The following is a 23,808-nucleotide window of genomic DNA, read 5'->3' on the forward strand; positions in this document are numbered from 1 at the left end:
CTGGAAATCCAATTCAGAATTAAAAAATTAAAACCAAAAAACATTGTGGTATATCAACTATCCTTTGTACAATCAACTATATTTCTAGTGTCTTGTGATTAAGGGCAACCTGGCCAGATTCATCCCTGGCTAGAGGGCCAAGGATTTAGGGGAGATTTATCAGATAAGATCTAGGGGAGAAATGTCAGATAATTCTATTGCCTGGGAGAGTTATTTGTCTCTGAGAAAAACCTGTCTCACCCCAATTAATCTCTGTGGTGGGACTCAGGGGCCTTTCGTCCAAAAGTCAGGATTTCATTTGCCTTTGACCAACGGGCTCTCTCTTCCATTTCCGGCTGACTCCTTCCCTTTGTCCAGCTGTCCCCTGAGCATCTCAGGCTGGGTGTCCCAATGGTCTCTGAAACTCAACCTGTTCCCAACAGTACGTATCACCTGAGGCGTTCACATCTCCTCTCTTCTCAGGACCACCAAGCCAGAAACCTGGTGTGTACCTCGACTCTCCCCCCTGCCACAGCCAATCAACCATCAGCCCCCGGCATGGCCTCCAGGTCAGCTGCCACGTTTGGAAATCTCACTGGTCCTGTGCATCAGGCCCTCTGCAGAACACTGGGTAGATTTTCTCTGTCTAATCATGCAGGCAACCCCAGGCGGTAGGGATTTCTGTCTTTCACTTAGGTTGAGGCAGCTGAGCCTCCGAGAGGGTCAACAGCTTGTGTAAGTCATACAGCTAGGAGCTCAGTGTCCTCTACTGGGGAGATGGCTGGGCTCTAGGTAGGCCACCCAGGGCTCCTGGGAACGCGGCGGTTGCAGCTACTCCAGTCCACCTGCAGAGGGTGCCCCTGCCTCACGGAACTGCCGTCAGCCCCCCTACTAGCCCTTTTCAACCTGCCCTTAGAAAGGGCTTATCTAAACCCTCCTCCCTCTAAACCCCACCATATAATTAGACTTCTCAAAATATTCTCTCTGAGTGGGATGGGGACCATCATATGTTACAGACTTCTCCAATTTCATGAGCAGTCTCTATGGAACTCCCGGAGCAAAAGTCACGAGCCACCCCCACTCCAGATGGGGCTGAAGTCAGCTCAGCTGCTGGGACTTAACAAGTGGCCCAAGGTCTTCTGGGGACTGTCACGTTGCTGGGCCCTATAGCCTCACACCACACACACACACACACATAATTAGAGCTCACCCACCCTGCTAACCTGTCTCACTCCCGTCTGCCTGCCACATCACCAGCATACTCTCAAATTAGCAGTTAATTTGATTCTCTGGATGTGTGTGCGTGTGTGCTTTGTAAACGCAGTCCCTGGTAAAATTCTCTTTCCAGCTGAATCTGAATTTTGAGCACCCCTTTCTGTCAGAGACAGAGTCATATAAATGAAATGCAAAAACCGAATGGTGGTAAAACTCATTGGTAGTGACTAGACATTGGCTCCCTGGAAAGAGAACGAGTCAGAGGGGTGCAAAAAGTTTCAACCTTCTAGAGAGCAGGGAGATGGAGTGGTTAAGTGCGCAGTCCGCTGGAGGTTCAAATGCTGCTTTATCGGTTATATGCTGTGTGACCTTTAGCAAGTTACTTACTGTCTCTGTGCATTACTTTTCTATCACGTAAAATGGGGAAAAAGAATCACAGTCGCTTCACAGGCAGGAGTAAATGAATTAGTATCTGTAAGGAGCTGGCGAGTCTTAAACTGTGGTGGGAAGTCCAGCTGGGGGAATAAAACTGGAATAAAAGAGATTATGCTAATCAGAATGGGAAGACTTCAGCATAAAAAAGATGCCATGGGTTTCAGGCAGCTTTAAAAACAAATTTAGAAATACATATGTAATTAAATTCTCACAATGTAAAAATCTCAAGTAATGTAGATAAAGTTTAAATCCCCTCGGTCACACTTCCTTTCCCAGAGGTGATTACTATTGTCAGTTTCATGGGATTGCTTCTGTATCTTTTTCTTTGCCTGTATATACATATGTATGTTTCTATAGAAATCCACGGCTTTGCTTGACGTTTTTTTTTTCCTTTTTAAAAAATATCAACATCAAATGCTCTCTCTGGAAGCTCTTTTTTTTTTTTTAAGATTTTATTTATTTATTTGAGAGAGCAAACACGAGTAGGGGCAGAGGGAGAGGGAGAAGCAGACTCCTCTGCTGCACAGGGAGCCCGACATGGGGCTCGATCCCAGAACCCTGGGATCACGACCTGCGCTGAAGGAAGAGGCTTAACTGGCTGAGCCACCCAGATGCCCCATGTCTTGGAGCTCTTTCCATGTCAATGCTCATAGATTTATTTCATCTGTGTGCTGCCAAATGTTTGAATGTAGGCATGTACCATGGTTTGGTCATTCTCCAGGTAGTTTCTTAAAAATGATTTTCCTAGGGACACCTGGGTGACCCAGTCCATTAAGCATCTGCCTTTGGCTCGGGTCTAGATTCTGGGATCCTGGGATAGAGCCCTGTGTCAGACCCCCTGCTTCTCCCTCGCCCTCTCCCTCTGCCCCTCCTCCCCCCCCTCGAGTTCACTCTCAAGTAAATACATAAAAGATTAAAAAAAAAAGAATTGTTAAAAATGATTTTCCTATTACCTTAAGAGCAGTAAAAAAAATATATGTTAATGTCCTCCTTCTAAAATGCAGGATTGATCACGTGGCTGCAGTTATCCCGAATCTTCACGGGGTCCCCATTGCTCAAACCCTTGTGTTTCCAGCATAGCTTTTGTCCATATCTTACGCACTCACTATGGTCACCATTTCTGAAACATGGCACACATTTACACCCCCTTGTATCTCTGCTCAGCTTGGCAGTCCTCCCTTCTCTGACCAGTCATCCGTTTCTACACTCATTCCATGCTCATCCTAGCCCAAATGAACAACAGGGCCTTGGTCACTTTCCCAGTTGGAAAAAATTCTGTGTGTGTGTGTGTGTGATTCCACAGTTCTTTGTATCTTTCTCACTCCTCCATTCAGCAAATAGTCATCAAGTGCCTACTCTGTCAAGCTGCCTCCCGTCCGTCACCCTGACTTGGCTGTCAGTTCCTGGGGGGACGAGCTCATGTCTCATGCATAGGGGTTTCCAGGGAGAACAGATATCCTGGTTTGCCCAGCGTGGTTCCAGTTTCACCTGTTATCTGGGTGAAATGATTGGTAGTGCCCCCTTTCATACGATCACTTTAGTTTTATGCATGACAGATGCTTACAGTAACTGTTAATTGGGAAAAAGAATGGATATGGCGGATGAATGAATATAATTTGCTTCTCACATTTGGAGAGGCCATCTTACTCTGAGCTGAAGCCTGGAGAGAACACACTACATTGTGAAGAGGTCATTTCACCCTGGGCTCTGTGGCCTTTGAGGGGTTTATAGGAATCCTCTAGTCCCCAGACATATGCTTGCAAGTAGTGGGGCGTTCTTGCTGTAAGGTTCTAATGGGCCACGCTAAGAAATGACTGGCACAGAGGAAAGAAACATTTACGAATAAAAGAGCTGATGACCCGCTGGACTTGGGTTAGGAAGCTGCTTCTCAGACGGGGTAGTCAGGAGCAGAGGTTCCGCAGTGGGACTCTGGAGTCAGATCACCCGGGTGGGAATCCTGGTTCCACTACTTCCTGCTGTGGACACTTGAGCCAAGTCACTTCCTCCCTGAGCCTCAGTTTTCTTCTCTATAAAGTGGGGATAGTAACCTCACAGCTCTGTTGTGGGGGGGGGGAGTCAGAGGCGATGAGGAATGTAAAATATCATATGAAATCATCTCTATTTGAGCATTTTGAACTTCAAAACAGCTTTTCCCATAGTCCAAGCTGGCAGGTGCCTGGCATGTAGTCAGTGTGTAAGAAATGGTGGCTGTTAATACCCCACGTCTGGTTGGGCTGGTCTTTCTCTTCCATTGCCTAGCCAAACAGACGTTTCTTTCTTTCATTCAAAACATATTTGGGGCGCCTGGGTGGCTTAGTCTGTTAGGCGTCCAACTCCTGATTGCAGCTCAGGTCATGATCTCAGGGTCATGGGATCGAGCCCCATGTCGGGCTCTGTGCTCATCTTGGAGTCTTCTTGTCCCTCTCCCTCTGCTCCTCCTCCCTGCCCGTGTGCGCTCTCTCTTTCTCTCATAAATAAATAAATAAATAAATAAATAAATAAATAAAATCTTTTAAAAAAAGTCTTTGCTGAGCTCTATGAGCCAGGAATTGCAGGAGGAAAGTAGAACGATCCTTATAACTTTATAACAATATAGCAGGGTAGCCTGTATAACATTATAACAATATAGCCGGGTAGCGTGTAAGGAGGGCTCTAGAATGCAGCAGAGACTGGTCCATAAGAGTCATCTGGCAGCATACTCACGACACAGACAAAACTGGCCTTAGCTTATAGAGCATAAGGGGCTGAGACACAAGCAGGCTTGACCTGAACCTGGCACTTGGCTTTGAGACTAACTAGAGAAGCCCAGACCTTTGCTTTCACAGAGATCGGGGCTCAAAAAGAGCCTGGGCTGCCCAGGGGTGAAGCACAAGGGAAAAGGCAGACTCCTCACATCAGCCAGCCTGGGGACAAGGCTGCAGAGCTGAGCTTTCTGCCCCGGCATGTCCTTTTTCTCGTTGTCCAGCTGGTAGAAGAGATGCCACGTGCTGTCATTTGACGTCACTCACTATATTTAGTTACCAAAAATATCGCCCTCGGCCCTCTGGACCTGAAGCTGTTTGGGTGGGGATCCTGGATACGTCCCACTGGGCAGGTGGAACTCATCCCTGGCTGCTCTTTTGTTTTGAGGGGAGGGATCCCACTTCTACAAGCTTTTAGCTCTGCTGAGGTATGGATCAGGTCCCGTCTGGAATGAAGGGGCTGAGATAATGGGGACCTCAACTCCACTCTCCCGGGACCTGCAGACGATATCCCGCAGTAACATGCAGAGTCAAGTTGTATTCCAGGCAACAGTGAGGGGAGGAGGCTAGAAGCAAGGTGGTTCTATTTTCCATGGGGCTGGTGGGAGTTCTCATCTCGACAGTGGGCAGAGGCAGCCTGGCCAAAGGTATTCCCCTTGCTGAGGGAGAAGCCAATTCTGGTAATATGGCAGCAGCCACAGTTTAGGCAAGAGGACCTTCTGGAGGGGCAAGGCTCTGCGCACCGGGGCCAGGAGGGCTGATGTCTATTTTATGCTTCTCTTTTCAGTATTATAATAATAAACTCTTGTTAGCCTTCATAGTCAGACTAGCTGGACTCTGGGGATTTAAGGAATGTGCCTACTCTTATAATTGGGCTCAGCCTGGCAAAGAAGATTCTAGAACTATGCTTTTAAACATGGTTGCCACTTGTAGCTAGTCTGAGTGAAGATGTCACATAAGGAAAAGATACACATCAGGGACACCTGAGTGGCTCAGTCGGTTAAGTGTCTGCCTTCAGCCCAGGTCATGATTTTAGGGTCCTGGCACAAAGCCTCACATTGGGCTCCCTGCTCAGTGGGGAGCCAGCTTCTCCCTCTCCCTCTCCCTCTGCTGCTCCCCCTGCTTGTGCTCTCTTTCTCTCTCTGTCAGAAAAAAATAAAATCTTAACAAAAAAAGATAATACACATCAGCATTCAAAGACTTACTACAAAAAAAGAGAATGTGAATGAACTATTTCACGGATATTTTAAAATTTTGATTACATGTTGAAATGATAATTTGGATATATTAGGTTAAAGAAAACATGTTCTAAAAATTAACTTCACCTCTTTTTTATTTTTTAAAACATGGCTACTAGAAAACTTAAAATTACATGCATGACTTGTGTTATGTTTCTTTTGGAAAGTGCTGTTCTAGAAGTTTCAGGGTGACTTCCAGCAATCCTGAGGTCGGTGAGTGGCCAAGATATGAATGCACCACTGGGCTGGATGTAACACACCAGCATCCCTTGGGGAGTCTCAGAAATTGGTGGTTGGGGAAACCCCCGTGAAGATTGCCCTTGTTGTGGCTTGGGCCACCTTAGTTGGGTATAAAAGGGAAGCATGACCTCCGAAAGCCGGATCCATGGGTTAAGTCTGGGAGTATGAGAACTAGTGATTTTCATTCTGCAGCGGCCCCTTAAGATGGCTTCACCAAAACATCGGTACAGAAGTCCAAGATGGGGCTAAGGGGCAAGAAGCCCCCAGGTATACCCCAAAGAGCTCGGGCGTGGCTTCCAGGCTCAGCAAGCAACTGGATGGCTTTACTTTAGGGCTTTGGAGAGTTTGCTTACAAAGACCCTGTTAGACCATGGCTATGTTGTACGGGTTTTTATACCATGGGTCAAATCACAAATGCCCACATGTAACAATTCCGTATTATACGAATATGATGTGATCCAGAGCAGAGGACACTGTTGGTGCCCTGCCAGAGGTTGTGAGCCCATTCCCCAGCTCCTGTGACTTCGCTGCTAACTGCAACTGTGATCCTCTCCAGATGATTGCTCATGGGCTCCTGGTGCCCCCTTGCCCATTCAGAGAGCTGAAGTCCCCATCGCCAATGACTGACCGGTGCAGGTGTACAAAACTCTGCTTCCAGATGGGACAGCTCTGAGCTGCACTCACGCTCCAGAGCTCTCCGGTGATCAGACGGAGAGTACTCCTCAAGCCACGTTCTCGTTCGGCTTCTTTCCTTTCCCTGGTCCCTTCACTCCCTCCTGGTTTTTCTTGGAGGCACTTAATACATCGTAAATCACTTGTTCTCAATTGCTCATTTCAGGGTCTGCTTCTGGGGAACACCACCAGAAAAACACAGCCAGACTTTACTGTGGGTATTGGTCTTGACCTTGGGGGGTGGCCAGGTAATACCCAACCACTGAATGTGTGGGTGATTCCAAACTCTTGAGGTACTCTTGCTGAGCCCTGACCTGGTGCTCAGAAGAGCAGGGGCTGCAAGAGCAGAACAGTGCCCACGTCTGGCCTGCTTCACCCCAGGCTGTGTCCATGAGGCAACAACGAACATCACACCGACACATACTTCCCCTCTGATGGTTGATTTTATTGCGATTTAAATAGGCTCTTCCCCAAACATCTTTCGATCTCCATCATGGTCTCTCGTCCAGAAAGTTGAAACTGTGCCCGGCTTCTTGCCATCTTCATGGCACCCCCCCTTCCCTCTTACATAAAATATTTCAAAATAAAGATCGAAACAGGAACTTAGCTGAGTTTTGCAACACAGAACTGTATCCTAGGCCTACATTTATAGAAAGTGGGGGGTGGGGAAGAGCGATGAGTCCACGGGGATTGGGGGAGGTGTGCACACTGAGAGTAGTCACACGGGGTGGTGGGGGGCAAGCAAGATGGCAATAGGTATCTGAGTTCTGGGGACTCCAGAATCATCAGAAATTACCAACTGGAGAGAGTTTTAGAAAAATCTATAAACACACACTGTCTCCACATGGGAGATGTTCACTTCCCCTTAAGGTAGATTAGAAAAAACAAATGAAAGAAAACCCCAAACCCCACATTAACCAAACACACACACACACACACACACACACACACAAACACACACACAACAAACTCTAAGTCTCCAGATGAACACCTTCAAATAGGCACTTGGTGTTTTCAGCTCTGGGGTTGCAGAGATCTGGGGCTTTGGACCCCAAAGGAAGGGGTACAACGGCTTCTGAAGGCTCTGGGGTCTGACCTATCGGATGGATACTGGCCCAGCTGGTGGGATAGGAGGCCAGTTGAAAAAGAACCCTCACCTTCATCCAAAATAGTGACTTGCAGGAAGCTCTGTGCCCTGGGCATTTCCTGAATAGAACGGGTTGCCACTTCGACAGAGCACAGCCCTGAAAGGGCAAATGGTGGCCATTTCGATGTGGACACTGCATGTTGAGAACTGACCAGCTCCAGGAGGCAAGGGCCAGGCCCAGTGCGCTGCTGACCACTGCGTCCTCAGAGCCCAGCACCGTACCTGGCACTTAGCAGGCACACAACAACTGTTTGCTGAACCCGTGAATGAAATAACCCAAGAAGAAAATCTTGTTCTCCCAAGAATACAAATTTATAACCCTCTCATTGGTGATAAATTGGTTCTTTTTAACCCGCAAAGTGGAATTATAATTCACTTATTCTCCTGACATCAGCTGGCCCTCAAGGAACCTTTTTTTATCGTTGAAACTGAGTCTCTGGGGTTGGAGCCAGGGAATTAATCTAGTTATGTCCAAATGAGAGGGTGTTCAGCAAATGCGCTGGTGAACTTCCATGGGATAGACAGTCTGTGTCCAAGGCCAGCTGCTGGCCCAGAACTGGCTGTTGGGCTGGGGGCCAGGCTAGGTCCTTGTATGTCGGGTCTAAGGTCTGCGGGGAACAGGCGGGCCTTTAATTATATCCTGGGGGCAGGTTGGTGGTGAAAAAGTCCCTGTCTAGCTGCTTGGAGGGACGGCATGAGGAATAGGAAGTGGAGGCATACGAGAAGGGAGGCCAGGGACTGCCCAGGGAATGGAGAACCAGGCAGGAGAAGGATTTGGCTGAGTCCGGGCATCTTCACCCACAGCACCCTCAGGTATAAGGATGCTGGTCTGGGGGGACCCCCCCAAGCATTTGGGAGAGCCTGCGTCCATCAGAAAAATCAGGTATAAGGAGCATCTCGGAAATGGACAGGTCTGATAAAATCTGCTTCTGGGGTAAGTTCTAAGCTAAATTATTGGACCCTCAGGGAATGGGGAAGCTAGTCAATGATGTCTACACAGCAGAGAGAAAGCCAAGGGGATCCGAGAAGCCGGGAAGGAATGAATAATTGGAGGCAGCCACCTGCACATCCCAAGGGAGCCGAATTTGAAATAATGACAGCAGTTTAAGGTGCGTCTGGGGCCCCAGGGTCCCTTTCCATGGGATCTACCTTGACCTTCAGGGCATGGCTACCAGAACTGGTAATCCCAGAACCTCCTTCCCTTCTCCCCTCCTTCAGTTTTGGACACGAGACTAAGGACTCTTTGGGGAATGGTTTGGGTACAGAGTTTCTGTTTCTTCATTTTTCATGTCAGGGCTATACAGATGCTGGCCAAATGCACAGCTATTTTCAGGAAGGACCGAGTTGAGGTTTATCAGGAGTGACTTTGGTGGGTGCTGGGGCCCTTCTGAGAGATGGCAAGGTACAGATGTCCCAAATCCCTACCCCCCTCCCTGGAGCCCTCCCAGGGTGGGGGCAGTCCAGTCCTTGTCAAGTCCTTGCCAGGCAGGGGAACGTTCTGGGGGGGGGGCGGGGTGCCAGGGGTCTGGAGAAAGAAAGGAGGAGAGAGGTGCCAAGGCCCCTGTCTTGTCAGCCCCCGACAGTTGGGTTTTCTCTTTTTGGTAATGCAAGTGCCTGACTTGGGCTTTGAATACTGAGGTATCCACTTCAAAGAAAGCGATCTCCAATAAGCATAGGACTAGATAAAACCCCAGTCTTCCTCCTCCCCCACGCTCCTTCGTTTTAGAAATCTTGGCTGGTTTCTAAAGGTGACCATTTGGGCCCCTTCATTTTCCTCGTCCCTCCCCGTGCTTTATATTCCCACTTTTATGTTTTAAATTCACCAATAAAGAAGGAGTCTGCAGACCCCCAGGCCTGTGCCGTCTCTCTCTCCCTGCAACTTTGCTGTGTGGCCCCCAGGTGTGCCGTGCAATTTCCAGGTCCTGGAAGTAATCATCCTTTTCTCCCCCCCAAAGTTTCCTGACCGTTATTGCTGAAGGACGTCTTGCAATCCTAAGAACCACGAGGGCCGGTCCCGCCACAATCTTGGTACCGACAGGCTGAGACCCACACAGCGTAGCCCCCTGCAGCTCAGGGCACCATGTGCCACCACTTGAAGGAGAAGGGCTTCCTGCGGACGTTGGTGCCGCAGTGCACCTCCCCCAGAAACTTGTGGTAGGCGGAGATGTCATCCACGAAGGTGCAACAGAGGCCCAGGGGCTCCAGCAGGGAGCGCACGTGCGTCTCCAGGCAGCACACCTCGTCCACCTGCGGCCCGAACGGCTTAGGGATGCCCAGGTCCTTGTCGAGCACGATCATGTTCACCTGTGACCGGGGTGAGGCAAGAGCTCCTGTTTAGCGAGCACCTGCTCCTCGCCAGGTCCTGTTCTAAGCTCCTGGGCATTCCCAACTCCCCTATGACGTAGGTGTTGCGATCATCCCCACTTTACAGATGAGAAAATCGAGGCTCAGAGGGGGCCAAGGAGCTCACACGTGGCGGAGCTGAAGTGGAAAACCAGGGGACCTCCGTCTGCATGTATGCGTGTGTACAGTACCCGCGCGTGGTTATGTGTGTATGTATCGGCGTGTGCGTGCACATGCGTATCTGTGTGTGCGTGTTTCAGCCTCCCTCCGTCTCACAGAAGACTCTTCTCTATGACGACAAGCATCCCTCCTGTCCGTAAAGGTCTTTCTAACTTAGAATGCACTTTCCTATCCGTTAAGGGAAGGGATTTCCCAGGACCCCAGGGAGCAGCTAGGCTGAGCATCTCATCCCCAGGAGGGAATGCAGCCCAGGGAGGACCAAGTGCCTAGGGGGGGTGGGCGAGGCCACACAGCAGCTCAGCCAGGACAGGGACCTGGACCTCCCCGCTGAACAGCCTCAGCCGAGCCATCCTTCCGGATCTGGCTGCCCCTGATGGGCCCGGATGATGTTTGGGGGCTGGAGGGCCTCACCATGTTTGGGAAGTAGGCTCTGGCCTGGCGGTCCTCATCCATCTTGAACAGAGCGGGCAGATCGATGATGTCCTGCTCTGTCAGTCCCAACTCCTTTTTGAGGATGTCGCGGTTCCAGTCCAGGCAACGCTGGGTGAGGGGGAAAAGGGAGGGCAGGCACGTGAGGGGACACTCCTGCTGCTTTGTCAACCCTGCTCCTGTCTGCAGTAGCAGACCCTGGGCCTCAGCACGGCAGGGAGATTCCTAGCGCTCACCTCGCCCCCCTGCCACCTCTCCAGTGACCCTCCCACCAGGGCCCGGTGACAGTGGTAATAGAGCAAGAGAGAAGACGATCACAGAAATCATGCTTTAAGATAGAAACGAGACAGGGACTCAGAAGGTGGGATCCATCCATGGCAAACTTCTGGGAGCTCCGATCCCCAAAAATAAATAAAAATCCAGGGCATATGTTGACACGTGCATTTTTCTAGAGGGCAGGTCCATAGCTTGTGTCATATTTTATTTTATTTTATTTTACTTTATTTTAATTAATTCACTTTTTAGGTAGGCTCCATGCTGGGCATGGTTCCCCATGTGGGGCTTGAACGCATGACCCTGAGATCACGACCTGATCTGAAATCAAGAGTCGGATGTTTACCCGACTGAGCCACCCAGGCGTCCCTGCATCATATTTTAAAGGGCTGTGTCTCCCCCTGATGTCACGGGCTCGCCTTACAGGGCTCTTGGCTCTTTCGCACTGCCTCATGTGCTTTCCTCCCCCGGTGTCCTGTCTGCCTCTGGCCTCTGCTGGCCTGCACCACCTGCCTCTGCCGCTCCATTTAGCTTCTGGCGTTAGCACAGGAGCAATGTGGGGAGGCTGGACCGAATGCTCACAGAGGTCCTTCCCTCTGTCATGTGCCCTGACCCCTTGGTCTTTCCCTATGGAAGCCGTGAGGATGGGAGCGGTGTCACTGGGGCACAAACCCACCCGCCCCGGGGGCCCCCTGCTCCGCGCTCACCTGGAAGTACTGGTTCTCTTGCACGAGGCTCTCATTGGATAGAATCTTGTTGATGGTGATTCGCTTGCTGCTCATCCCGCCCAAGCCTGTGGAGGTCAGAGGTCAGGGGTCAGAGGGGACAGGCTAGCCTCAGGTGCCCAGCCTGGGTGCTCCCCTCCATCAGCCCCCCAGTTTTGGGGCTAACTGTTGGGAGGAGGGAGATGGAGCTGGGACAGGCTGGGACACAGGAGGGCAGTCCCCGGGAACCCAGGCCCCGTCTGCCAGGGCGGCCACGTTGCTTGGGCCAGGGACGAGGTGGCGGTGCCTTGCTCTCTCTCTGGCCAGAGGGTGGGGTGGCACAAGTAGGTACCTGGGTCTCCCATCTGGAGCCTGCTTCTAAGGACAAGCAGCTGACCAGGGTGAGGGTGGAAAAGCAGGAGACCCAGAGGTCACCCTTCCTGTTTTCCAGACCTGCCTCACGCTCGGTCCCTGCCCTGGTTGGTGCCCGCACCTGCCCCCTGGCTACACATGGCTTTTGGTCTGATTAGTAAAACCTAACCCTCACCGAGCACCTACTACGTGACAGGCTCTCTTCTAGGTGTTTTACACGGATTAGCTCAGAACTCTTTCCTACATTTCTATGAGGTAGCCGCTAGCATTAAAGATGGGGAAACGGAGGCACAGAGAAGTTAAATGACTTGTCCAAGGTCTTATAGCTAGTGGCAGAGCCTGCATGCAGACCAGACAGTCTGATTCCAGAGGCTAAGCTATTAATAATAATTCTTCTTCCTCCTCCTGCTCCTTCTTCTTTTTTGCCTGATCCGGGAAGAATTTGCTGATGCATTGCACTGCCCAGTCTTGTAGCTTGTCAGTGGCAAAGAGATTGGGGCTGTCACACCTTGTACCTGCACCGTCCCCACACCCCACTTGGACCTATCTGTACAAAGATAATGGTTTCTATATCCTATGGGTAGTTTTAGGGTATGTTTAATATATAAAGAAGCCTCCAGAAAATCCAGATTCGTGCCTGCCAATCCAAGAAAAAAAATTCCCTTTGGTGGGGAATCAAAAAAGAACAGAGGGCTTAAACCGGCCCCGTCCGCTCTAGACACCAGTCACTGTCAGGGACACTGCCTGCAGATCTGTTGGGCAGTGACGTATGTAAGCATCAACCAGCCTTAGTGATGCGACTTTTGGGAGAAGGGCGATCGGGGATACCGACCTGAGAAGTGACATGAAGTAATTTAAGAAAAACATGTCAGGAAGACATCGTCACGGCCTCTCTAACCTGGCTCACTGTCTCCGCCTGATCAACTTTCCTTCTTTCCATGATTCATTTAAGAGCACATCTAATCCCCGTCTACATCTGTCCCAATTCAGGGAATTTCTACATGAAGCAGGTAATTTCTCACTCTGGGACTGACCGTGATGATGTCGGACTCTCGATCGTGTCTATCTACTCCCACTTTTCTTCCTGTCCCTAAACTGCATTGTGTATGTTTTTCTCGATCTCCTTTTCGAGCTCCTCGATCGCAGATCGCATGTCAGTTACCTCTCTTTTGGGTCTGGTGCCATTTAAAGTAGATGCTAGGTCCTGAAGAAGCATTTGGCACTGCTGATGATAATAACGAGCAGTGGGTGTCTCGACGGTCCGGCTGACCACTGCGAGGGTCACGAGGGCCAGGGCTGCTTCCCACCACAATGACCTCACAGCCCAGAGCAGGCCAGACGCCCAGGGAAGGGGAGCTGGATGCCCAGGGGCAAAGCAATCACCTGCCCCATCCTTGGGAGCCTCTCTCTGGGGGCTCTGCTCCCCACTCCCTGCCAAGGTCCCATGGGCACTCACCTTTGAACATGATGGCCTCCCCGTGGCCCTCCCTCTGCTTCTCTCGGAAGAGCTTGTAGCAGGCCGAGGTACTGGCCATGAGCATCCGGAATTTCTGCGAGAGGACATCCAGAGGGACAGTGTCAGCAGAGAGGAAGGGGCCAGGGAGCAGAAGGGAGTCCCTGGGGCCTCGGAGCCCTGTCTGCCTGTTGTCTCAGGCCTCCCCATGCTGAGGGGCAAAGGCTGCCTGGCAGGGTTGTCTCTGGTTCGGGGGAGTATTTTTTACCCTTCCTGCTGTAGACATTCCCCCACCTCAGCAATGCCACAGCGTCAAAGCTTAGAGTCCAAAATGGCTTGGACAGGGCGGAAGTGTGTCTCCGAGTGGCCAAGAGGACAGGCCATTTGCACAACATTTCCAGGGTATGAAGTTGCAACCATTCTTTCACTTTAGAAAATGAAAGAGCCCCAGGCCCATACCCCATAGGTCTCTAGAGTGTCATGGCAAATACAGGAGCCACCAGCCCCGTGAATACTAGACTCCTGAATTGTGGCCAATCTTCTGAATTGAGATGTGCGGTTAGGAGTAAAATACACATCAGATTTTGAAGACTTGGTATGAGTCAAAGAATGTAAAATCTCTCATTAATATTTTCACATTGATTCCATGTTGAAATGCTAATATTTGGTAGCTTGGGTTAAAAATTTACCTGCCACAATGACAACAGGCAAACCAACTTGAGCCTACTTCCTTCTTCCTTTTTGCAGTCCACTACCTGTAGATCCTGCTCCCTGCTGACAAGAGCTGGTAGTACATGGATGCTCCATCATCCTATTCACTCCAGCCTCAGGGGCCAGCTCACCTTTGTGCCCGGGATGGGGACGAAGGTCATGAACTCGTCCACGTGGCCCACGGTCAGCCAGTCCGAGTAGAGCTCCACGGGTGCCTGTACCTGCTGGGCCTGCAGGAAGTCCCGCACCACCTTGGTCATCCTCCGACCGCCAGACCTGGGGCAGGGGTGGGGAGGAGGCAGCTCTTCAGATGGTTTCCCACTGTGCCTGCCTCACCAGAGGGCCTGCAGGCGTTCAGCATCTGCAACCCAGCCTGCATCCAGGGTGGCATCAGCAAAAGTCAGGGGAAGGAGCCTGAGCCACAGGGCTGAGAAACCCTGGGGCCGGCAGGAAGGCATTTGAGCCCAAGGAGAAAGAAGGAGGCGTTAGCTGGAGCCATGGCCTGTACAAACGGCATGGAGCCTGGCCTTCAGCCCTTTCAGCTCCTGAGGGCGCCAGTGGGTATAAAGAGACCAGCTTCTGTGCTCGGGGTCCTGCCTGGACTGCTGGAGGGGGCTAGGGCACAGGCATGGTTCCAAAATCTGCCCTAGCCCATGTGCCTCTTTGTTACATTAACTTCTGCTTAACTTTCATCTTTGATCAGTTCAAGCGACACCTCCTCCAGGAAGCCCTTCCTGACTTTTAGACTCTCTGAGGTCTTCGATCTTCCTAGTACCCTTAGACTATTACTCAAGGTCCTCACAGTGGCCAACAAATTCCTCTCTGATTTAGCCCCTGCCTGGATCTGCTACTCCCCTCCCTCCCTCCCTCCTGTTCTACTTCCTAAGTTTGCTACTCCCTCAAAGCTTTGCCCTTCTATTTGAAATGCTCTTTCCCTCTGATCTTCCCATGGCTGCTCCCCTCTCATTCAAGCCTCGATTCCCAAGTCATTTCCTTAAAATCACGAAAGCTGAAGTGCACCTGCCCTGTCACTCTTTACCATGTAACCCTATTTTACCTTCTTCATTATAACTTATTAGCATCCAGAAGGGTCTCATTTGCTGGCTTCCATGTTGATTTTCCGTACTCCTCCCACCTTAATTGAAAATTTCCCAAGAGCTGGGGCTTTGTCGGCTTGGCTCACTGATGTATCCCTAGAGCCTAGAACAGTGCCTGGCGGAGAAGTCCCTCAATAAATATTTGTCTCTAAGGAGCCCTCCCTGGACTCCCCAAGGGACTTAGGGACCCCTCTTTGGGTTCCCCTGACTCCTTATCATTCTTTCTATCACTGTATACAGTCCCCTCCCCCTGCTGTTTCATGTCTGTGATCTCCACTGTCTCCTTGAAGCGGGGACTGGGCTTCAGGTTTAGACGCCATGGCTGGCACTGGGCTTGGCACTTGGCTGGTGTATGGGAAACACCTGATGAATCGATGAGTGACTGTTGAGTGGAGGGAGGAGAGGAGGTGGGCAAACGGGCACTGCCTGGCTGCTGGCTTCCCCCCAGAAGGTAGAGCATCCCATGTGGCTCAGAGGGACTTGGTGCCCAAATCCTGGCTGATCCCATGTATGCAGGTTGCTGGCAGCCCTTTTGTGAAATGAGGACCCACAGTACTCACTCTTCCTAATGACTGTCCTGACCAAGGAAGAATCTGCCTTTTCACTGGGAAGTGGGTCACCTGGGGGAGGGAGTGACAGTGTCACGGAGCCAGAGACTCATGCTTTGGGGGCAGGGCCATGTCTTCTCAGCCCTCTTTTGTGTATGGGCAACCCCAAGGACTTTTTGGTACCCTCCCATTCAGCTTCTTTCAGTTACTTTCTATGGACTCCTCTGTCCCTTTCCTACCTGGTTTAAATCTCATTATACACCCTCCCATTTGGGGAAGAGCTATTTATTTAGTTTTATATTAGATCCTAAGTCATACTAAGATATAAAGGCTAGCGTGGGTTTATTTCTAAGAGTGTCTGTATCTTTTCAGAGTCGCGGAAGGGGTTCATTCTCCCAGCCAATCACTCTATGTGTGAGCCACTCGGCCACTCCTAAGGAGGAAGAGTAACTTCTCCACCCCCGCTCCCCCCAGCCCCACCCTGGCTTCTCTTACAGAGGAAAGCTGCTCCCGATGAGAATCCGGCCCAGGGGGTATGTCTTGCCATTCACAGTCACTGGTGGACTGACCTCCAGGTTCCCAAAGGAATCGAGGCTGGTGACAGGCTCAAAGAGGGGCTCCCGGGTCACGTAGCCGAAATCTGGGCCCTGGGCAGGGGACACACACCCATCATTAGCCTCCTGTAGCCAGAAGTCCTTAGCCCCAGCTCAGCCACCCACTGATGACCACTCTTCACCACCTTCGGTCTGGCACTGTGAGCACTTGGTTTCGAGGGGGTCTTCTTATTCCCACTGAAGAGCAGGGGGCCAGGCGTGGGGAGGCTGAGTTTGTGGGCTGGTTGGTGTGAAGGGGGGCATGCACGACAGTTTATAAGTGCGTATTAGTGTGTGTGTCCACTGGGTCTCTGCATGTGCCTCTGTTTCTAGACAAGAGACAGATTGGCGACTTCAGGGCTAGCTCTCATTTTGTGCTGTTGACATCCCTGCAGGTATCTTTCTTTACCTGACCCTCAGTTTCCCCATATGTAAAAGGGGTGTCGGATTCAGTACTGGAGGGAGGGTGGTAGGTCCAGAGGTCCCAGACATTTGCTATCCTCTTCCCAGTAAGAGGATTTTTGCATCCTGAGCCATTGCTGGTATGTGCTATCTCCCAGAGTAAGGAATGGAATTCCCCACCCAGGGTCGGACTTGGTCATGTGACTGGCTTTGGACAGTGAAATGTGAGCAGAAGTGACACAGGCCAGTTCAGCAGAAGCCATAAGATCTGCTGTGTATGTCTGCCAAATCATTCTCTTCTCCTCGTGCTAGGACGATGGCATTTTCCAGGCTGGGGCTACTCCTGCAGCCTGGGCTCTAGAAGGGGGAAGGCACGAGGAACCGGGGCTGCAGACAACCAACCAACATTCAACACAGAGTGCAAGCAAGAAATGGGCCTTTGCTGTTGTCAGCAGTAAGGTTTGGGGGGTGTTTGTTACTGCAGCCTCAGTAAAAGCTGACCGATACATGCAGGAGTGACAGGTATGTAACATACAGACCGTCCCAACCTATTCCCAACCAACTGTATTTGTTCAATGAGCCCACAGAGAGTCTCAGAATCCTTAGAACAGAGCTCCAAAACACTAGAGTTGGCACACAATATAACCCCAGGGACCCTTGGATGTTAAGGTTCCTTTCAGGATTTTTTGATGAAAAAGTAGGGCCCTTGCTTGGGAGCTTGCATTGGGACTGGAACTAAGCTTGCCTGACAAAAATTCTTGTTAAAAAATCCCATGGGGTGGAAAGATGTGACTTATCCTGGCCCCGCTGAGAGGCTCAAGGGACAGCCGTGCCCCATGGTGTGGCTGGCTGCAGCGTAGCGCTTTCTCGCCCGGGAGCCCCAGATGGCAAGGTGTGATTTGCTGGAAGCTGGGGCAGCTGGGCTTTATGGCATCACGCAGGCGGGCAGGCACGCAGCACAAAGCCGGGCTTGGCCCAGGCCCCCAGGAACAATGCAGCCCGGGACCTTGGCACCAGGCCAGCCTGGAACACTGAAGGCAGGTGGTGACCCAGGAAGGACGTGAGAGCAGGAGCTGGGAGGCCTTGGTCCTCAGGCCTGCGGCAACCATTGCTGGGGACCAGTTTGACTCTACCCCCCACAGTGTGGGAGGAAGTGGACAGTCCTCACCGAGGACGACGTCCAGGGCTGTGGAATGACAACTGTAATGGCGACTAATAATGATCATTGTATTAGGTGCAGCAGGACGCCTTCTGGGTGCCTTCAACCTTCACAATTTCTGTGAGAGGAATGCCATTTCTGTCCCCATTTACAGATGAGCAAACTGAGGCTTGAGGAGGTTAAGCTGCTTGCCCAAGGTCAAGGCGTGGAACAAGATGCGAGGCCAGGCTCTACCACCATCTCCCTGTGGTGAGGGCTCTAGGCTAGGGAAGGTTCTCAAGAAGTAGATGTGAGCCTGTGAATGTCTCCGACTCAAACAGAGGCTGCCCTGTGTGTGACCTTGGGAAAAGCCTCTGACCCATCCCAGTCTCTGCTTCGTTCTCAGTCCGAACTTCCCCTGCCTGTTCAAGGTGGAAGGTGAGGGCAAAAGAGGCAGGTTTTGGTTCTGCCCTCACCCCACCACTGGTTAAAGGCATCGCTGGGAGTGGTAATGGCCTCTAGAATCAGGGGGTCAGATGGCTTTAAAAAACACACACAGATTGAAAGCCACAGCTTCAATGAGCTTTGAAGTTGGAACCATGATTTTCGACAATCGCTTAACTATAATTTTCCTCCTTGAAACTGATTTTTCTGCAAGTTGGGGGTGGGGCAGGGGTAGGAGCTGCCTCTTTCCCACAGTTCCCATTTCCTACGAGAAAGCTCTCCCATGAGTAAATTTTTTATCCAGGGGATCGAGAACTCTTGTCAGGGTGCTTTTTGCTCCTGCCTTCTAAAGTGGGTGAAACTAACAATAGTGCATTCATTGAGCACTTGTGGTGTCCCAGGCCCTGGGGTAGTGTCACGCTTTCCCATGAAAAAACTCTCCAAGGAAAGGACCATGGAGGTCACTATCCCAACTGACCCATTCTGCAGATGAGACAATGGAGGCGCTGGGCAACAGACGAACTTGTCAAGGGTGCCCCAGGTCTCCTGCCCACTCTGTCCTGGAAGAGTCCCCAGGATCGTTTCCCCCGCCCCCCACCCCAAGTGACCCTCAGCATCTCACCAGAAGCTGCTTCACTGGGAAGTCCTTCAGATTTCCATCTCGGGGGGAGTCCAGTACCACGGGGAAGCCTTTATGGGGGGCCTCTATGTAGCCAAACTCAACTTCATCCTGTGGGGACACCAAGGAGAGCCGTCAGATGAGCCAGCCTCCCTAGTTCTCCTCACTAGCAAACGATGACTGGGGTTCCTTGCATAGCCTTCTTCACATGGTCTCTGCATGCCTCAAGCATATTCACACTCCTATCCACCCCATTTCTTAAAACATAATCAATAACATCCTATGTACATTTTCCTGCAAGCAACACCTTAATTTGAAGTGTATTCTGTATTTCTACGTTGGCTTCTTTTTAGCTGTTGTATAGTACTCCACGGTAAGGCTATCCCCTTATATGATTACCCAGTCCCTCGTGGGGGATAGTCTTTTGCTACTTCAAGAAGCAATGCTGCAGTGAATCACCGTATACATTTCTGTCTCGGTGCACATGTGCACATGTGAGACGACAGCAGAATTCCTGTGCATGGAGCTGTTGGGTGCCAGGGCACTGACGTTAGCCAACTCTTCTTGCCTGAGCCATAGGCCACATCCCTCCCAGCCCGCAGTGCCTCACCTGGATCCAGCGGTCACCTCGGTTTACATACTGGAAGCAGACCTTCAGTTCACAGTTGGTTTTCTCAACCAGGTTCTTCACCTCTTTTAGGAACAAGTAATTGTCCTTCATGCTGAGAAGTTCGGGGAAGAGAGGGAGGCCAGGAGGAAGGGTGAGGAAGGACAAGGGCCAGTCCAACTGAGGTGGCAACAAGCAGCTGGCCCCTCTGGGTTGTGCTGGGCAGATGATGTCGCAAAGGTGTTCATAGTCACCTTTGTGAAGGCTGCTGGAGCCAAGGACAAGCAAACTCCTCCACTCGTGGTGTTTGCCAAAGTCACGAACATATAAAACAAGAAGAGGAACTCTTCCCCCCCCCAGATTTCTTTTTTTTTTTATAATGATTTTTTATTATATTATGTTAGTCACCATACAGTACATCCCCTGTTTTCGATGTAAGGCTCGATGATTCATTAGTTGTGTATAACACCCAGTGCACCATGCAATATGTGCCCTCCTCCCCCCCCAGATTTCTGAAGGAGAGCTGTGTCTAGCCCAGAGGCAGGGGATGGGCCCAGAGCCTCAGGGTCCCACTCATTGTGGCCAGCATCCACCTGCAGGGACTCCTTTCCCTTGCTTCTCACCTGCTGCAGCTTTCTAGCACATAATAGGTGCTCAAAAAGAAAAAAATGCTACGTAAGATGAGCTGAACACCCATTGCATAGGAAGTTCCCAACCTGATGATGTGGGCCAAGAAGGAGAAAAGGAATGATAACTTCTATTTTTAAAGCACACACCGTGCCAGGACTTTGGATTAATACATTGCCTGCTCCATTTAATGCCATGGTGACTCTGTGATGTCAGCATTTCGGAGACACAGAGGCACAGAGAAGTCAAGTGAGCTGCTCAGGGTCACACAGGTGGTAAGTGACAGAGCCAGGCTCTGAACTCAGGTCCGTCCGCCCCTGTAGCCCCAGCTCTAGCCGCTCTGCTGCGCGGCCTCCCTGCACCCTGGCCCTTGCTTACCAGCACACGAACACCGACACGGGAGGCAAGATGTTGGGGGTCATGATCCACGGAGCAATCCGGAATATCACGGTGTCCGTGAAGATGGGTGTCAGGGGAATCTCCTGGGCGTGGGAGAGGGAGGGGATCAGAAAGTCTGGTCAGGGTACCTTTCATGCCTACTTTCTAAAGCGGGTGAAACTGATAACAATACTACATTTATTAAGCACTTGCGGTATGTCAGGCCCTGGGGTAGTGCCACACGTGCCATTTCATTTCCGTCTTACAGCAACCCCAGGGGGTAGATGCTATTATAACCCGTATCTTACAGGTAGGGAAACTGAGTCACAGACCTCTAGTCACAGACCTGTTTCACGTGGTTAGTAAGGGGGAGAGCCTGGATTTAAACCCAGGTGGTCAGGCCGCTGCCCGCACACTCTCAACCACTATGGGATCTTTCCCCATCACAGTCCGCTTCCCGAAACCGGCTCACAGGATGACCGGGCCGGCCCTGCACCGCCTTCTGTTTCTGCTTTGCGCACCTTGCCCTTTTGTACAGGTGAGCATTTTAATGTTGTTTGGGAGAATTTTGCTACGTCCAGATTGTTCTTTGAGGAAAGGTTCAAGAAGCTTGCCTGGAACCTGCGGGAAAATGAGCGGACCCTGGGGTTCCTTTGTGTAGTTGGCTTCGAACAGCCACAGGAAGCAGGCACCCGCCCTTGGCGGAGACCATGGCGGCAGGTGGGACTAGGGGCCTCGCTGGCCTTTCCTGCCTGGGTCTGCCTTGTGAGTGTCTTCTGGTGCCCGCTGGAGGGGCCAGTCTGAAGGCCCTGATGGCCAGGCTACTCCAGGCACAGGTGGGAGCAGAAGCCGCCCCCCCATCCCGTTCTGTTAGCGTTGCCATTTTGCGTCTCTTCTCCTGAGGAACTTGAGGGCGCTTCGTGAGTGAGTTCTTGCAAGTTCAGATGCTCACAACCACCCCAGGAAGCAGAAACTTCTGCCGTTTGTCTTACAGATGGGGAAACTAAGGCACAGGGAGTAAATTCACCTGCCCAATGTCTCCTGGGTTTGGAACTGGGCAGTCTCACTCCAGAGCCCGTTCCCATACGTCTAAGCTAGATTCAGCCTCATCTTCTACAGAGCCCACCGTGTCCTGCCTCCAAAGTAGCCTGGAAGTGACAATGGGGAGGGGACCCTGTGTCGGGGAGGGCAGCCAGGTCCCTCTCTATATCTGAGCAAAACGGGGAGAGCCCAGGAGGTGGGAGTCTGGGGCTGCACTCTTCGCTACGAGAGCTCCTTGTCAGTAGGACACACTCTAAGTGAGGGGGGCTTCTCCCCTAGAGACGCAGGTGCTCTCCTTCCCGTCCAGTTTCCCAAAACCAAGAACAACAGTGAGCGAGATGTCTGGCCATAGGGTTGGGGGAATGACCTGGGGCTGGGATTTGGGGTTCAGCCTGTGGTCAGAGTTGGTATAACCCACAGTTAGGGTGAAGGGACAGTCTGGGGAGGGAAAAGCAGGGCATATAAGTAGTCGATAGACCTCACGTGTGTGGCCTGGTTTGCTTCCTGCACTTACCACTGGGATCTGTGCCTCAGAACCAGGCCCACACCCCTTCAGGGAGGAGGGCCGACGAGGGCCCAGCTGTGGGGAATGCCGGGAACCTCACCCCCAGGGAATCCTGGCGAGCAGGTGCAGCAAGCAGGACGATCCCTAGAGCATAGCTCAGAGGGGCCTGGCAGACAGGTGCGGGTGCTCGGTGGGGAGCAGCTAGGTCTCCAAGCTTGCCCCCCACGCCCGGTGCTTTGTAGGGAGTGGAGCATTGTGGGGACCCCTGAAAGTGGCCCTCTGGAAGGACTTCCACCTGGTCCCCAGGGGCAGCCCTTCATGGTGGAAGCCTGGGAGCCCTCACCTCGGCCATGTACTCCAGCAGGCTGACGTGGATGGAGACCAGGCCTGGGAAACCCTCGTCGGGAAAACGCAGGCCTTCCACGAAGAACATCAGCTCCGCCGAGCCGCCCGTGTACTTGACCACGTGGTAGAGCTTCCGCCGGCCCAGGATGTGGATGTAACGTTGGCCGAAAAACGGGTCTGGAGGGAGAAGGGCCAACGTCAGGTCCCCGCCCCTGCCAGGGGGGTGTCAGTGGGGTGGGGGACAAGAAGCAGAAAGTGCCACCAGAAAGGCCTTGGCCTGGTCATCGTCCCAGCACCGCTGTGTGCTCGCCATGTGGCACTGAGCCAGATCACCTCTGTAGCTTCTGGCTTCCTCGTCTATAAAACAGGCCAACCCCAGGGATGGCCCGGGTGATAGGATAGCAGGTAATGATTGAGCACCTCGTGGTGCTGAGGAAGGATATCACGTTCCCGCTTTGCAGAGGAGGAAACCGAGTCTCAGAAAGGAGAAATGGATTGCAGAGGCCATGGAGCCAGCAAGTGGCCAAGATGGGGCTCGAAATCAGGTGCAATTCTGAACCCCAAGCTCCCCTCCCCTTTTATACACAAAACACCAAGGTGCCCATTTATACCCCAAACTCCTGTCCGTAAAATGGGAGCCACATTGGCATAAAGCCCCGCGCATGTCTGGCTGTACCGTCTCGTGGTTGGGAGGAAAGGCAGGTTTCTCCAGCGTTTCGGCTCCACTGGAAGCCCCCAGCTCTTTCCAGTGCCTGTCCCTCGGCTGGGAATAGTTGTTCCTTTCCTTCCAGGCCTCGGTTTGTGTCCCTTCTGGGAATTACGCCCAGATCCCGCAGAGACCAAGCCAGGGACTCTGTGTGGAGCTTCTGCAGTCCCCATCCTTGCCCATCACCGCCCTTCTGAGGGCGTACGATCTCAGTGTTCAGTTGTCGGCCCTGAGAGACTGTCACCTGAGGGCAGAGCCAGGCCTGGCCGGGCCCAGTACGAACGTCGTGCAGGTCGTGTTTAATGAACGTCTACGGAATGAACCCATGGCTTCCACGCCACTCCCTAAAGGAGAATTTTCGGGCCAGAGCAGAATTACTACTCTGTTCCCAGCATGGGCAACCTCTGGGGAGGGGGGTGGCTAGAAATGGTCAAGATGCCGTGTCTGCATCCAAGAGCAGTGCTCGGCCGATGATAAGGTAACGCAGATGTGGGAAGTGTCCTAGCAGAGCTACTGGGGTGGGGAGGCGGGGAAGGGAGGCACGGTAGGGAGCATGTGAGCAGAGGAAGGGAGACTCTGAGATGGCCTCGGGGGTGGCAGAGCGGGCGTGTGGTGAGGAGAGGACA

At 51.9% G+C, this 23,808-nt stretch overlaps 1 protein-coding gene across 1 annotated transcript in view; it reads right to left on the bottom strand.

Annotated features, from left to right (window-relative positions):
• Positions 1-6,944: 6,944 nt before the first annotated feature.
• The window catches only part of PADI2 (peptidyl arginine deiminase 2), a 44,729-nt gene continuing 27,865 nt past the window's right edge, over positions 6,945-23,808 (bottom strand). Inside the window, exons 7-16 of the mRNA XM_026519731.4 lie at positions 22,475-22,653; positions 20,586-20,689; positions 19,584-19,695; positions 18,977-19,084; positions 16,273-16,424; positions 14,264-14,408; positions 13,425-13,518; positions 11,600-11,685; positions 10,602-10,730; positions 6,945-9,971 (exon numbers count right to left, since the gene is read on the bottom strand). Coding sequence (XP_026375516.2) covers positions 9,738-9,971; positions 10,602-10,730; positions 11,600-11,685; positions 13,425-13,518; positions 14,264-14,408; positions 16,273-16,424; positions 18,977-19,084; positions 19,584-19,695; positions 20,586-20,689; positions 22,475-22,653 — 1,343 coding nt within the window. The 3' untranslated portion in view covers positions 6,945-9,737. The remainder of the gene's footprint in view (positions 9,972-10,601; positions 10,731-11,599; positions 11,686-13,424; positions 13,519-14,263; positions 14,409-16,272; positions 16,425-18,976; positions 19,085-19,583; positions 19,696-20,585; positions 20,690-22,474; positions 22,654-23,808) is intronic.

Source organism: Ursus arctos, unplaced genomic scaffold (assembly GCF_023065955.2).
Source record: "Ursus arctos isolate Adak ecotype North America unplaced genomic scaffold, UrsArc2.0 scaffold_32, whole genome shotgun sequence".
Taxonomy (NCBI): Eukaryota; Metazoa; Chordata; class Mammalia; order Carnivora; family Ursidae; genus Ursus; species Ursus arctos.